Source organism: Mastigoproctus giganteus, chromosome 5 (assembly GCF_048544385.1).
Source record: "Mastigoproctus giganteus isolate SK-2022 chromosome 5, ASM4854438v1, whole genome shotgun sequence".
In the NCBI taxonomy this organism is placed as follows: Eukaryota; Metazoa; Arthropoda; class Arachnida; order Uropygi; family Thelyphonidae; genus Mastigoproctus; species Mastigoproctus giganteus.
Genome location: NC_143579.1, coordinates 204,232,696 through 204,248,021, shown reverse-complemented (window position 1 = coordinate 204,248,021; position 15,326 = coordinate 204,232,696). Strand labels below are relative to the sequence as shown.

Below are 15,326 nucleotides of genomic sequence, written 5' to 3'. Positions count from 1 at the left end.
TTGTTTTAAGCTTCTCATTACTACCCTTTTGAATAATTTCCTTCTGTGCTCCTGTATGCGTGAACTGTATTACTACAAAATTACCTAGACGGATATATGATTTAAGCATTTCCATTAGACTTACAGAAGTTAGCGAACTGCTGTTTAAATCTCCAGACAATTTTTGAATTGCAATTGAAATTTATAACGAAAACATTATCTTTAAGAGTAGTATAACCCGGAATTAAAGAAATGATTTTACAAATGCGTCAACGCTCAAACACAGCTCTGTCTAAAATGCTTCGACCTTATTATCCGAAGCAGCAAATTGGAAAACCGTCTAATCTACATTAAATTCTTTGATACTGCATTGCTCTTTCTCTCCGGGGAAATTTCAAGTGTAATTTCATTCATACATAGCAACTATAGTGCCATCTCCAGTCCCCCATTATTTAAATATATAAAAGTACTTCTATTCTGTTATTTTAAACCTAATTTCGTGCCCTATCATTTATATAATGAGCTGTGTTAAAAGTGAGGTAGGAAAGTTTAAATGACTCGGATTTCAAAGTGGTTTAACTGTACAAAACGTTCTTTACTAGCTTTTACTTTCTCTCTAACATAAAGAACACAGCGCGAAGGGTTGTAGACTGTTAAGCCTCGTAAAGATACTGGAAGTGGATTAACTTCACTTAATAGAACAGTTTTACGATGTGATAAAACAGAGAAATGTTAAGAAGACTCCAGAGAGGGAGAGAGAAGACCGTGTGAAGGAAGTGATGAAGGCAGTTAAGTTAAATGGAAAATTTGAATGACTAAGACGTTCAGGGAGAATTTATTCTCGAGAAACGCTCGTCCAAAAAAAAAGAATAAAAAATTAGTTTATATATGGATTGCTAAGCACCAGGTGAAAAAAACCCTAATTTCTTAATTAAGCCTTAACTCTGACTTAATTAAGTTTCTTAATATATTTGTAGGCAGAGCGACAATATGACAAACACATAACGTTTGAAATTTTATCAAAGTTTTGGGTTTTTAATCTGGAAACAACTGGCAAAGTTAATCACTTGTTTAGAACTTTCCGAGCCCTTCATTAAGTTAAGGTCTTCCTTCAATTGTGCCGTACTCAAACACATTTCCCCACCTAGTCTGAAATTCATTTATAGGTGGTGGAACAGGGCGTCCGTCATTAACTTGCTTTGCCCAACTGTAATTACAGATTCTCGCAACTTGTTTCCGTGTTTGAATATGATTAATTATTGAGTCTGGATTTTCTATCGTATTTTATTCTTTATGAAATTATCTAAGAAGAGGGTTGATCCAAAAATAGCTGTAATAAAGTTTGACTAGCTTTACTTCTTTAATTTTTGATTATACTTAATATTAAAGTTGGATGAAATTTCATAATTTTCGTTCCAGATAATATTAAAACAGAATTTCTTTAGAGTTATATGTTTTAGAAAGGTATAAAAGGTTGGGGATGGAGGTAACTATAAATATACTTAAGTTCATTTTTACGCTAAAAATTATACCTTGAAATGGAGCTACTTCAAGTATTTGTACTTTCCATATAAGAAGTAACCTCTGCAGTTAAAATCAAGAATTTTTCCTTTAAGGACATCCATAGTATATACTGTTTCCTCGAGTCAGCTTGCCTCTTACTTTTTTGAGCTTCACATAATCATGAAACTTCGCAAAATTTTCTGCCATGTTTCTTCCATTAACTAATATAGTAATTGTAACCGGGCCTTGTTTTAGGTTTTTCAACTGGTCAAAAAATATTTCTCACAAATGTATTTTTCGTATTTGACAGCCACGGGCGTAGGTAATTGTTGGACTTGTCTAGATTAAGAATTCTAATGCTAAATAATATGCAAATACAGTGAGCTCCCTATCTATGAACTTTCGATTAAGGAACTCCTCGCGATATAATGAACTTTCCGGCGACTTGAGAGAGCATCCCCATTTTGAAAGTAAAATGGGTAAGAATGTAATATATGCAGCTTTTATGTACAGGATGATTTTTTTATTCACTGTATGTATTTGTATTTGCTATTTACATGTAAATAATTGTATAATGTTGCTTTTGTTTCAACAAGTATACATTGTTTCTAGTTGGAATTTATTTATTTTATTTTTATTGCTGGCCTCCAAGTCTGGGCAGCCTTGGGGGAGGGATTGCTGGTACCTACCAGTATAGCACTACATCCGGTAGGTACGGGATTTGTGCCTTATAGCCCACACAGAGAATGGTGATCCAGGTGTTGGTTAGTCCCTGGTGGCGAAATGGCCTGACATAACACTTTTTTTCAGGCCTGTTTTGCAGAGGTTCTGACTTATTACAGGAGTAATAGGTGGAGATGGGCTTATGTCTAGGAGCCCTTCATATCAGGACACACACAAGCAAATGTACAGAAAGGCTACAGCATATATAAGAGTATGTATATAAAATTTGTATATAAAACTTGTATGTATATTGAGAATGTATATACAGTTGTGTGTTAATAAATGAAAAAAAAAAAAGAATGTAATCACCGTATACAATATTTTATTTTTATTTAATTATTTATTATTTTTTAATATGTGTTGGCCCTTTGAGTGGGACATTTTTTTTTGTTCCCCATGTACGGGGTTATGCTAGCGCTACTAGGTTGGGTCCTAGTAGTGTGATTTTTTTTTCATTTATATTATTTTTATTTTTTCTATCCTTAGTTTATTTTATTTTTTGTTTTGTCCGCCTATCGTCGGACCGGCCAGTATGCGCTTGTTGTGGTCCGCTTCCTCGTGGCAGAGACGGGTACCAGCAGCCTTCCAGGTGATCACTGCTTTCTGGTAGCTAAGTGACCAACAGAACCCACATAAATGCTCACAAACATGCACCTTACACACACACACATCTGGCTTTTAAAAGTGTTATGTTAACCTCACAGAGGAACATAACGGAGTTTAATTATTTTTTTAGGAGCCGCCCTGCATAAGATACTTTGTATGTCTCATCGTACCATTTTATTCATCTCAAGAATAAAAAATATTGTTTAGAAACAGAAATTACTACTTGAACTATGTTAGCAGTTCATCAATAATGAGGCGCAGTTCGAGTGTGAAGTTGCTAAGAACATACCCGAACGTTTCCTCCGACATAGAAAAAAAATTCACATTGAATCGCTTTCTTCAGCGTATCAATAGTTCGTGTAATCTTCTAAAACGCTGTCTTTGAGATAACTCCAGAGATAAAAATTGCATGTGTTCAAATGCAAGAACTCACATCTCCAAACCTTTCCCTACAGAGTAATGTTATTGTTGGTACACAAAATTTGAAACTTGCAAAGAAAAGAAATAGTACTATAAATAAAAATATTTAGCAACGTAACATAGTGTACACGAATTTGAGTATAGCACACTATTCATAGTGAAATATATTACAAGCACATGTGATGAAAATGTGAATTACCAACAGAAGGAGTTGGGGATTGTACCAGTTGTGAACATTATCAAGAACATTTTTTATTTCTATTTACATCATACAGTAATCACCATTCTCCAAACACAACTCTATAGCTGTTGTTTTAATTGTTTTAACTGCAGTGCTACAGTATTTTTCCCCTAAGCAAAAAGTTTCTTGTGTACAACTATACTTCATAAACTCATAGCTATGGCTCCTCAGTTGAAGCAACTCAATTTAGAACAAAAGCTAGGCTTTCAATTGTTCCTCCAAAACATCAGAACGACGTTCAATTGGATTCTGATCTGGCCTAGTAATGGCAGGTTGACCACATTATTCTTCCAAAATTATTGTACTGTGATAATGCTTTATAACAGGATTGCTGCCATGATACTACAAATACGGTTCTCTTTCCATAAAATTGCCACGATGCAGGCAAGACGAACTGTCCAGAATATCACGACAAATAGTTGCATTGATGACAAACAGTGGACAAAGTCCAAATTCCGCTACATGTATACACTGATTTGTTCATTTATTGGATGGATAGTCACGGACATAGTTAGATCAGGCTAGTCAGAGGGAACACACATGGGACAATAGCATTTCTTTATTTTAGCAAGTTCTGCCCCTGAAAAGGTCGCTTTCTGTCTGACGTCTAAGTTATACACAGAAGCCCATTTGCGACTTTTCTATTAAAAAAATGCCCACGCTTATGATCCATTTATGTAATAATTGTATTCTAATTTTTAAAATATTCCATAATTGTACTTAGGCTGATAAGTATTAGCTGATCCCCCAGATGAATGAAATACATTGAGAGTAACAGAAACATCTGTGTATTTTGTACTCTGTTTCCATTATTACACTGCAATTATCCAAGTCTAATAAGTAGTAGTTAACTGTTAATGACCATAGAGTTAATATGCCTGTCACACGCTGCATTTCAGATTCGAATTGATGTTTATATGGAACATGCGTAATGCACGTGCTGTTTTAGAATGCTCGTGTGTATATTTTTCTATAATCTTCTTTTAGTAATTGTCCACCGACACATAACAACGTTGCAAATATCGCAGTTTTATAGTATTTGTCCAATTGTCTAAAATTTAATTATTTTATATATATCCTTGTCCTATTATATGAAACCCAGGATGTTTCAAGTGACATATTGTGTTGTGTCGTGTAAACAGCTGTTCAAATAAGCATTTCTCAAAATATCTGCAAATTTTGCCTGTTTACAAGCGCATGCGCTGTTGCACGGAATCACTGGCGGTTTCGAGAATATGCCGATACCTCGCAGAGACAGTATCCAACCCCTGTTATATGGCAGTATTTTATATTCAAATATGAATTAAACTTTCTGAAATTATTTTCATATTTATAAAAAAATTATACGTACGACATTATAAACAGGGAAGGAACAAGAGTTTTTAATCACTTAATTTCGGGATTGTAAAAGACAAGTTTAGGAAATCCCATACCAAGAGATAAACTACTTCTGTTTTATGTTTACTGGTGGACACAAAATAGGATGTAGTTAATAGTCGTATATCTGAAATGTTGCTTAACATTTGTTAACCATTCTGGCGTTTATTTTATAATCAGTTTTAATATCCTTAAATATAATTTATATCCTTTTTTTGACGCTTTTTTACTTTCTAAATATAGAACGCGCAAGATTATTCGGTTCGATTCTTTTGATCAGAAGCTCAGATTTATAAAATATGTAACATTTCAACTGCGAGCTTTTTCTGATATTAACGTGTCTGGAAGGAAAGATTGGCGAGGGGAGAACTGATCAGTGGAACGTCTCTGCGGGAGGAGAAATGTGACATTGAATCATGTGGTAATGAAGTCGAGCTCATGGAAGTAACCTAATGCTGAACGAAGTTTTCCATTATTTTCACATATCAAAGGTCAGAGTCAGCTGTCATTCTGTGCTACGCTGGGTGCTCAATATCCCAGATATTATCTTTGCGCCTTTTGAGATCTTGATAAATGGGGCATCGCGCGTTCTCTTTAGTGACGAAATACTTCGCATGCCACATAAAGAGGGCGCGCGATATTGGAATTTCGATTGTTATGAGTGAAAGTTTTGGAGGGTATTTGATAGTAGAGTCGTAGCGCTCGCTTCATCTTCGAGATTTTTTGTTTCTGCCTCCCCCCCCCCTCTAAAATTGTGGAAATCCTTCTTGAAGAAGAGCAGAGTTCTTTAGACTGGTGATAAATTAAAGGACACGTCACTCTGAAGGGGAGTAGAGAGCTTGTCTTTAAACAGGAGGAAATCTCCTTAAAAGCATTTTCAGTCTTTTAACCGCCAGTTCTTAGATATCCCTAGACTACCAACGAATTAACTACCCAGCTCCATTTCTTTCTGTTCTTGACGGATTTTCTTCTCTAACTTCAGCTTCCTGAAGGTGTTTGCATGTTAACTCCTACTATTTCTTGATTTTTCTTATTAATAATGCTTGTTTCATCTCATACATCCCTTTTCACCCAACACAAGTTATTGAACCTGCTAAAATACTAGAGGAACCATCCACCAAACAATTCTAAAAGGTAAACATTGGATGATTGCTGTCCTCTAGACACCCCAGTTCTCAAACATTAGTTGGTCTTGTATTGCCTGGAAATTAAAATTATGTCAAATTGGAAGCCAATGATCCCATGTTAATAGGCAAAGCTGCATCTTTGGAAGCTACTTACGACCCAATAATTTTGATGGCCTTTTTAATTTTTAAAGAAGTATTAGTGTATTGAGGATATTTTGAAAAGATTTTTTAAATGCCGTATTATTTTTAATAATAATAGAAAAGGATTTTAACATGAACTATTCTTATTTTAAAATTGCAGCCTTCTGCAGAGTAAAGCAAGAACTTAATGGTGTTTACCATCCGAGCCTCATAATTCAATATGTCCTAAGATGTGTATCCCCAGTTGCACACTGCATTGTGACTAGACTCAAAAGCGTCCTTAGTATAGAATACTGGGTTCTAAGGTGGCAGGACACTCGGAAAACCTTTCAAATTTTCAAGAAGCATCTTATATACCACTTTTAACTGGATTCCCCTGGGGAATTAATCAGGACCAATATTATCACCCTGGCAAAACGGCTTACATCCAGAATAGATGTACCAAACCTTTTAGAAATTACTGTATTTCTATTTCTCGTAGCCAAAGGATAGCACACGGAACTATGGTGATGCAGCTGCGCTCCAACTATGACCAGTTCAGAAGCCTGCAACGGATGTTTCCATTTATTGCAGTAAATCTAGTGAACTGCTGGGCATAGATATAGAGCAACTGTGTGCAAACGAGACCTACAGAACTGCCATTTTTCAACAAACTTTGCGGCTGATGGGGAACCGCTAGGCAGCTTTGTGTGCCACAGTTCCAACAATCGTCTTTTTATATTTATTGTATATAGTGTACTATATATTATTTTTGTATTTATATTGTTGTGCTGTACTTATTTATTACATACAGTTCATCTGCTGCGGATTTGTTATTCAGACTTGTACTAATTTCATCTACCCAACTAGCATATACTACTGTACTGGGGTGAAGTTGTATACTTCAAATAGAGTATTTAAATAATAAAAAAAAAAAAAAATTGCAACGTTTATCGAACTTTTCGATCAAACCCTATAAGGTTAGGTGAGGTGACAAAAGCTTGAACTGAATATTCTACAATTAACAGAACAATCATTTTGTAAATAGTAATCATAGAACTACATTGATGAAATCGCTAAGCGTACGTTTAAGTAAACCTGGTCTGCGAGTAGCAAGTTTAGAGATAGTGAGGACCTATAAAGTATAGTGATAAAAATGATACCAAGTCTAATTTTGGAGGTTCTATTAATAAGATTAATTAATATCCTAATAGATAATCAAATGTTTTTGAATTAAAAGATTCACCTAATCGGACAAAGTTGATATAGGAGAATATTATCAGTATAAATGCTTAGCGAGACTTGCAATGGACTCAGGAATTCTTGAGAGACACCCTGTTTAATTGAAAGGGGTAGAAAGTAAAACCACTCACGCATACTGATGAGATACGAGCACTTAAACGCTGTGCGATCCACTTAAGAGTTGAGTCTTGGCCATAATTAGGCAGTTTAGTTATAAGATACATAGCAACGGTTTCAAATGCTTTATTTAAATCAATAGATGGTGTCAAGGTGAAGATTACTCAGTAGTACGTTACAAAATATGTAAAGTTGTGGTTTATCTGCCCAATAGAAAATCATGTGTACGCTCTAGCAATAATGAATGCAAAATTTCCTGTGATTTTTTTTTTTAAAACTGTTTACTTCTTTTTGAATCATCCTGTATGAGTTTTTGGGAATTCCTGTAATTTTCAAATTACATTCGTAATTTTAAACGTACAAACCAAGTTTGTATTAAAGAGATTGTAGGTGGCAATCTGTCAGGTTCTCGAATTTGTTCAATTATTTTATAAGTACTAGCGTAAAGGTCTGTAAAATGACAGGTATTTAAAAATCAAACTAACGAAATGAGTTTTACTAAAAGGACAAACGAGAATTTTCTAAAAACGCATTTTATCCAATTCCGATAAAGTGGCGTACGAATATTTACAAATATCTTCAAGCGCCATCTTTGAGAAAAAGAATGTCTGAATCGTTTAGTAAAGATTAAAATTAAATCTATATTTATTTATTTAAAATTAAATGAGGCTTACATCGTCTGTGAATATTATCGTTCCTTTGGGGTTTAAAAATGATCCAAACTGCGAATGCTGAAGAAGAAAGGGTGCTTCAGGCATTTATAACTTTCTGTCCCAATATGAGACCGCCTTTTTTATCGCTTACACGAAATATATTTAAACAGACCGAAAACCACTATACTTCAAAGACTTTATTAAAGTAAATTAATTGGTATTAGTTTTGCCAACTTCAATATGTTCAGCGTATCTATTGGAATTCACCGGAGTGTCTGACGGTGGTATAACGGAGAATTTTGTTGAGGTTAGATCTAATTATCCGCATGTGCCACTCCTTCCCAATACTCTTACGAACTTCTCACACCCTGAGTTACATCTCATCACTACTCATTAACTCACTGTTTAAATCAGTGCACGAGACCGAAAGAAAATTTCCACACAATAATTAGTCCTATGAGAGCAATCACATTTCTCGCCATCGTGGTTAATGTAAGGATTCATTACTGCCTCGAGATTACACCGAGACACACTACAAATTACTGTATCCTGCAGACTACTCGCTAAATTGTTAGTATCAGAAGAATGCCAAAGACATGTACGTACTCCTATTTCCACTTACTTGCTAAGCTTATGGAAAAGAAGAAAAGGGCTGTGAGAGAGAGAGATCCAAATAAACAAGCACTTTTAGTAACCGTCTACGCGAGGGAGTTAGATGCCCAACAGTGATATCTCAATGCTTCGTGCGAAAGAAAACAGCTGTCTTAGCATCCGGGGAAAGAGTAAAATAGAGATTAGTATCCCCGAACAGGGTTGAAATAAATTACAGGAGTTTTTCCTGTAATTATTTGCACCAGTGAATTACGTATTACTTTTTTTTTTTTTTTTTACACATTCCCGTTGCTATAGTAACTCCGTAATAACAGAGGATGATTGTGCTGTATTTTATCGGACCTTTTTATTCTCTATTTGTGTTTCCAATTTTTTTATCAGTAGTTTTTATTGTAGATGCACATCTAATTATATAGACACGATGGGATATTTGCATTAGAATCTTACATTCACGCTTTCTGAGAGAGAATTTGCGAAAAGTGTATAATCCAGGTACCATTGAAAATAATTCATTGAACTTTATAAAAAAAAATCTTATTGCATTTCAAGAGATGATCAGTTGTCATAACTTTCGAATGAGTAATGTGGTGAGTAAAGCATTTCTGCCGGAAATAATGTTTCTATGATATTGGGGAGATTAACGTGATCTTTATGATGATGAACTTAGAAGTTTCTACGTTCTCTTTAAACAGGTCTGGCTCTTGTCAGCCGCTTTCTTCACATATACAGAAAAGGTAATGTTTAATAACTAATCAAATTATGAGAAAGGTAACCAAACGAATCCGTAGAGTTCAGACAAAGCATTAAGCAGATGTTACCTACTGTGGCGCCATCTAGATATACCTTTACTTTATAAAACGTTGCGTGCAAATAGCTCATTTCGGTAGACCATTGATTTAGATATTTTAGATGTGTGTTTTAGCATAATCTTTAAGAATGTTTTGTTTCTTTCCAGGTTTCTTTTAAAAGATCTTCGAGAAGGTCGGATAATTAGAGAAATCTTGAGGATAAGCGAAAGATGAATAAATCCTTTTCTTGTTGAGAAAATCCACTTTCTTATCGAAGCATGTCTTCCACCCAAGTAAGGCACAAATCCCACGAACATTTGCTCAGTCCTCGCCCCAAAACCCGATCAGAACCAATCCAAGTGGAAATTAGTTATCAGAACTCCACCCCTTCATCAGGCCCACGAGTCAAGTCTGTGCCCAATGGTACCAGCTATCCATTTGAGAACAGAGCAGAGGGAGGCCAAGAAGAGATGAGCTCACTCCACACGGAAAGGCAGCTGCTAAAAAATATGATAATCTTAGGGATGGGGTTTGTATTTGTATTCAGCGCTTTCACGGCTCTCCAGAGTCTTCAGAGTTCTCTCTTCTTGGAGACCGGATTGGGACTTCGTGCATTGACAGTGGTGTATGCTCTTATGGTCGTCTCATGTCTCTATGGACCAATATTCGTTCAAAAGTTGACCCCAAACTGGACCATCGTGCTGTCCTTTGTGATGGTGGCTTTGTTCATCTCTACCTTTTTCTATCCTCGTCTGTACACTCTTGTCCCCAGTGCCATCCTGTTAGGAATGTCATTAGGACCGCTCTTCTGTGCCAAAACGACGTTCCTCATGCAGCTGGTGTCCCGCATGACCTACCTGACCGAGGGCATACGCGAGAAAGTACAGCAAAGGTATTTGCGTCTGTTTTACCTATTCTTCAACTCCAGCAGGATTTGGGGAAATCTCGTTACCGCGCTGCTGCTTCACTATGGTGGCGACGTCTACATTTTTTCGACCAGACCCCAGTATCCAAGGCTCCCAGGTATCAATCACCATAATTCTCAGCTGCTTGATCTCCATGTATCTCCATCATTGTATGCCACCGTAGCTCGACCTAGTCTTTGTATTTTGGAGCAAAGCAGTGCCGACAGGGTGTTCAGGAATCCGACTTCCTACCTCTTCATTCTCCCATCCAACATGTCTCTGATGCTCATCAGTGTATTTCTTGGCTTAACATTTCTCGGGGTTGCCATGGTAACTACTCTTCTGGACAAGTTCGAGATGTACGTGTATCAAGATCCCCTGGAACGACCCCTCTTTGTGCAGACGATCCGCAAAATAGGACTCGCCTTCGTTGACCCTCAGTTACGCCTCATCTTTCCAATCGTCATCTTTATTGGTCTGGAGCAGGGATTTATGTTGGCTGACTACACACGGGTAAGTTATCTGGTCGAATGCTTACTTTCTTTATCCACTATAAACTGCGAAGTCGCGTATATCAGTTTATATCGATTTTGGATATCCAAAAATACACTTCCTCTAGTTATGGATTTGTTCATCATGTTTTGCTGTATATAAATAAACCCATCGAAATACTCCTTTCGCTTGGAAACAAATGAAAGCAGCTGAAATAGAAAGAAAGTATTCTACTGCGAAACTTGAAACTTTTTTTTTTGAAAGTTTCAGTGTTTCTATTACAAATCCCAGACTGGAAAGGAAAATACACAAAAAATTATTGCAATGAAAATCTTAACTGATGATGAAAGAAACGGACAGTTTTCAATACATGTTTAATTAATTATATTTACTGTCTTCAAGAATCGGAATAGTGTTTTAATAGACTTGCTTTTAATAAACAGTGAAATTAATAAAAGTTTAAATAACATTTCTTAAATTTAATTTAAAAACGCGTGCACGTTTCATTAAATTCATCACGTAATACGGAGACTTAAAAAAAGATGTATGTAAACAAGCATGAATTCTCTAAAAACCAACCAGGAGGAAATCTGCCTGGGATTTTCTTACTGGGAGATCAACCCTTTCAAAAGTCTCATAAGCTAGCAGAGGCTGTCACTGCGCCATGAATAAATCAACTTATCTCCTACGATTTATTATTTATGTTTCTTTCCCAGTTAAGCAATGTGTGACGTCATTGTTAACTCGACATTCCATCCAAAGAAAAAGTTTAATTTTTCTGTATATATATATACATATATACACACACACACACACACACAAAACGCAGTCAACAGAATTAAAGAAGCACTTCATTTGATTCCTCCTAGTTTTCTTAGGTATACGAAGGATTCCTGCTGAGATAGGCCATCGGCGGCTCTTCAAAGAATGGAAGGCATTGATGACAGCGCTCTCGTTGCCAAGGTGATGCTCACACATAACAGCATGTCTCAAGTGTAATCAGAGAAGGTCGTTAGTATTGTCCACCGCTGTGTCTGCCCCCCTTTGTGCATCTCCCGAGGTTTCAATCAGAATAATGACAGTCCCTTTGTGTGGGAGTTCCTTTCAGCGTCGTCTTATTTCCAATTGTGCCAAGCTGCGAACTATGGGAGAGTTTTGCGAGGGAAAATGCGTGGATACATTAAGTTTTTGTGGAGCGGTGGGTTGTAAGAAACAGAGCATAAAAGTTTCAAGTGCACTTGAAGACTGTTTAAAAACAGTCTCTCGGTGTTCGGAAGAAGAGGAGGGATGCGCTTTTTGATTAAGCATGCCATTATCATTCCCTTGCATTGCTTCTCCATTATCGTATCCTCTAGTTCAGCCCACTGTCGCTTGTGTTACACAATGAAAATGCCTTAACCAGTGCAGACGTCATTTATAACTTTAAATACCTTCCCTGCCCTGTAAATAAGTGATAATCTCTTTTTTTATTTCCATTTTTCGTTTCACACTGTTTCCGTATGTTTATTTCTCTATTTCCGTTTCTTTTTCGCAATATACACCTTTTCTACATTTTTCCTTTTATTCTTATTAAGCATACCAAAGACATCTGATCTCTAAACTGTTCGCTCTGTGAGCACTGCATCAAACGATTTGCTGAGTGAGCGGGTGAACTGTTGAGGTGAAGAACCCAAGAATCAAAGCTTCCTTTCTTCTTTCGCATTTTTTTTTCAAATTGCATCACGAATGAAATTCTCTTTCCAACAGTCATTTAAAGACGGTTGTCCTCCATGACAGCATAGTGAGTTTCGCGTTTCTTAGAGAGGTTTCGAATTCTACTGAAGGCCGGAGAAATTCTTAAAGATATCCTCCTAGGTCAGGTTGTAGTTAGTCAGTCTCGGGTGGAGAACGTTAAATTTCCCTGAGTTTTTTTTTCTTCCACACAACATACAAACATGATGCACGATAAATGATATGAAGTTGATGCAAAGTTTAATGCATATACGCTTTTCAGAACGCTGACAAAGTGTGGCGAAATAAATCCGACCTTACTGTAGCACTAATCAAAGCAGATGGAGGAGAATTGAGAAAAAACAGTCCAAACATATAGAGACCTATTTTATCTAATTTAACTTTAAAATCGATCTCGCGCCTAAAATAAATATTTCTGTAAGTTTTTTTTTTTTTTTATGTGTCATCTTAAACACGATTGAAATAAATTCTATGTATTCGTCCAGTTACAAGACATGTTTTCCTCCGCATTTTCTTTCTGTTCCTCGATTCTCTTGAAAATTTCTTCTCATTTTCTTCTGCCAAATATTCTTTGTCTCTCGGATTGTGATTACAAATGGTGCAGAACTTAATGCAGTGGAGAAGATCTGCAGGTTTCCTAGCCTCGTTATCTTAGTATGAAATATCGAAGGCATTTTTCTTAATTTTTTTTCTTGGCGATTAACGCCCATTTCCAATAGGTTTTCCATCAGGGGTTTTTAATTTTCAGCCACTCTCCTCATTAGCCTCGTGGGGTTTCTACGGAAAAATTCACTTTGTTTTTATCAGCAATTTTCACTGTGAAGAGGCTCTCCTGTTATTAATGTGTCTTCTTCCTCCATCCCTTCCTGTGCTCGTGCTGCCTTCTCATGTCCTATCGCAGATGTTTTATTTGATATACGCCATTAGTAGCGTTTGAAGTTTCCGACTAATGGATTGAAGCTAAGAAAGCTTCACTTTTTAAGATCAGATTAGTGAAGTCCAGGACAACAAATCCATTCCTTTTTCATGTCTGTTTTTATCCACAACTGGATGTGAAACAAGAGGAAAACAGAGGACAGGTGCGTTGCTAACTTTTTTTTTCTTGGTATCAAATATCAAAGGTAGTATAAAGGGCAATTTGTTCTAAAAGTCAAAGGTCATAAGTACTCTTCTAAGATTTCTACGTAGAAAGGGAAACCCAAATGATCCGAATCTTATTCTACAGGAGCCGCTGGAAGATTTGCAGACCTTAACATCATATTCTGGCACCAACGGAAAGTGGATACAATTAAGAAAACCTTTTTCTTAGTAAAAGTTCGTTAGGACTGTTCCTCGAGTCTCCCCTGTCGGGAAGCCTCTCTTCATTGGATTCTTCCATTAAGGGGTCAGCGTTTTTCTGTTACTGCTACATAAGAGTGCAATTTTCTTGGCTAATAGCTCTGTAACAGAGAACCGTTTCGGTATTGTCAAAACCCGCCTTTGCAGTGTCACAGGTAGGGACGTGTAGAGGGGGATTAATTGAAGTTTGAACTAAGAAAGAAAGATCGTTGACATTCTAATTAATCTTTCTTTAACGTGTTTGAGGTGAGGGTTAAGGGCTTTCGCCATAATCTCTCTCGATGATCAGCGTATGATTATAACTGGACATCGGATAATATGCAATAAAATATACTAAAATGCAATTATATTATATGAAATAACATTTTTACATTAATTAGAAGTTTTTTTTACAATTTATTGGTTAAATATTTACAATAACAAAACCGTTAATGAAATATTTTAGAATAAGAATTATTTTACAATTACACTTGAATGAATGATCTTTATTATATACATTGAAGGGAATATAGGAAGTCGGTACATCACACCCGACACAGTGAGGTGTTAAGGGCTTACAATAAATAGCAAAGTTACTCATAAGGTAGGTACATAAATGAAGAAATAAGTAATACATATAGATTGCTGTATAATGTTTTTGAAAGCTGATCATATACAGGAGATGTTGAGCAAATTTCATTTGAATATACTAAATAACCAAATACTTTATAAAGAATTATAATGTTATAGCCAGGAAACTGTACTAACATTGGCATCTCCCACCTGTCTTTGTCAGTTCATCTTCCGTTGCACTGACCTTATTCAAGTAAACATTTCGTGACGCAGAGCGATCACTCTCCCCAGGTCGACGGTTGGAACTGTCCAGATGAAATTTTCGCTTGGAAAAGCACGCATAGCGGTGTTGATCTTCCAGAGTGCTATTTCCTTCGTCTTTAGTGTTGTCCAGGCAGCTCAAAGAGAAAGGAACCAGCTGAATTTTAAGGGAGATGTGGTCTACCATTGTGGATACCGGGAAGCCTCCTTCTGTAATGAGTCTTCACGAGGCTTTGCAAATCGCAGTGGAAGGACTAAATCAGTGGAAGCATCTGAGCGGGAAGAAAACTGCTTGAGAGAGAGCTTGTTGAAGCGTGGTAATAAGATGGGATTATCACGGAGAGAGTTTTGGAGAATCCTTCAGAATCAACATCTTAAATGTTTGGAGTTCGGTTCGAAGATTGTCTCCGTGAACATTTTTGCTGTTGTTTTAGGGTTGTAGTAGCATTAGTGATTAAGGCTATATTGCCCTTATATATTGTCTGTAAATTGCTTGTGTTCTGTGGTCGATTTTGTTTTCTGGACGAAAAACCCGAGTT

At 36.4% G+C, this 15,326-nt stretch overlaps 1 protein-coding gene across 2 annotated transcripts in view; it reads left to right on the top strand.

Annotated features, from left to right (window-relative positions):
* Positions 1-15,326, top strand: part of LOC150086021 (N-acetylglucosamine transporter UNC93A-like) — a 189,182-nt gene that overhangs the window by 139,941 nt on the left and 33,915 nt on the right. For both annotated transcript variants that reach the window (XM_090374338.1, XM_090374337.1), the window contains exon 2: positions 9,676-10,926. In XM_090374338.1, coding sequence (XP_090230464.1) covers positions 9,787-10,926 — 1,140 coding nt within the window. In that variant the 5' untranslated portion in view covers positions 9,676-9,786. The remainder of the gene's footprint in view (positions 1-9,675; positions 10,927-15,326) is intronic.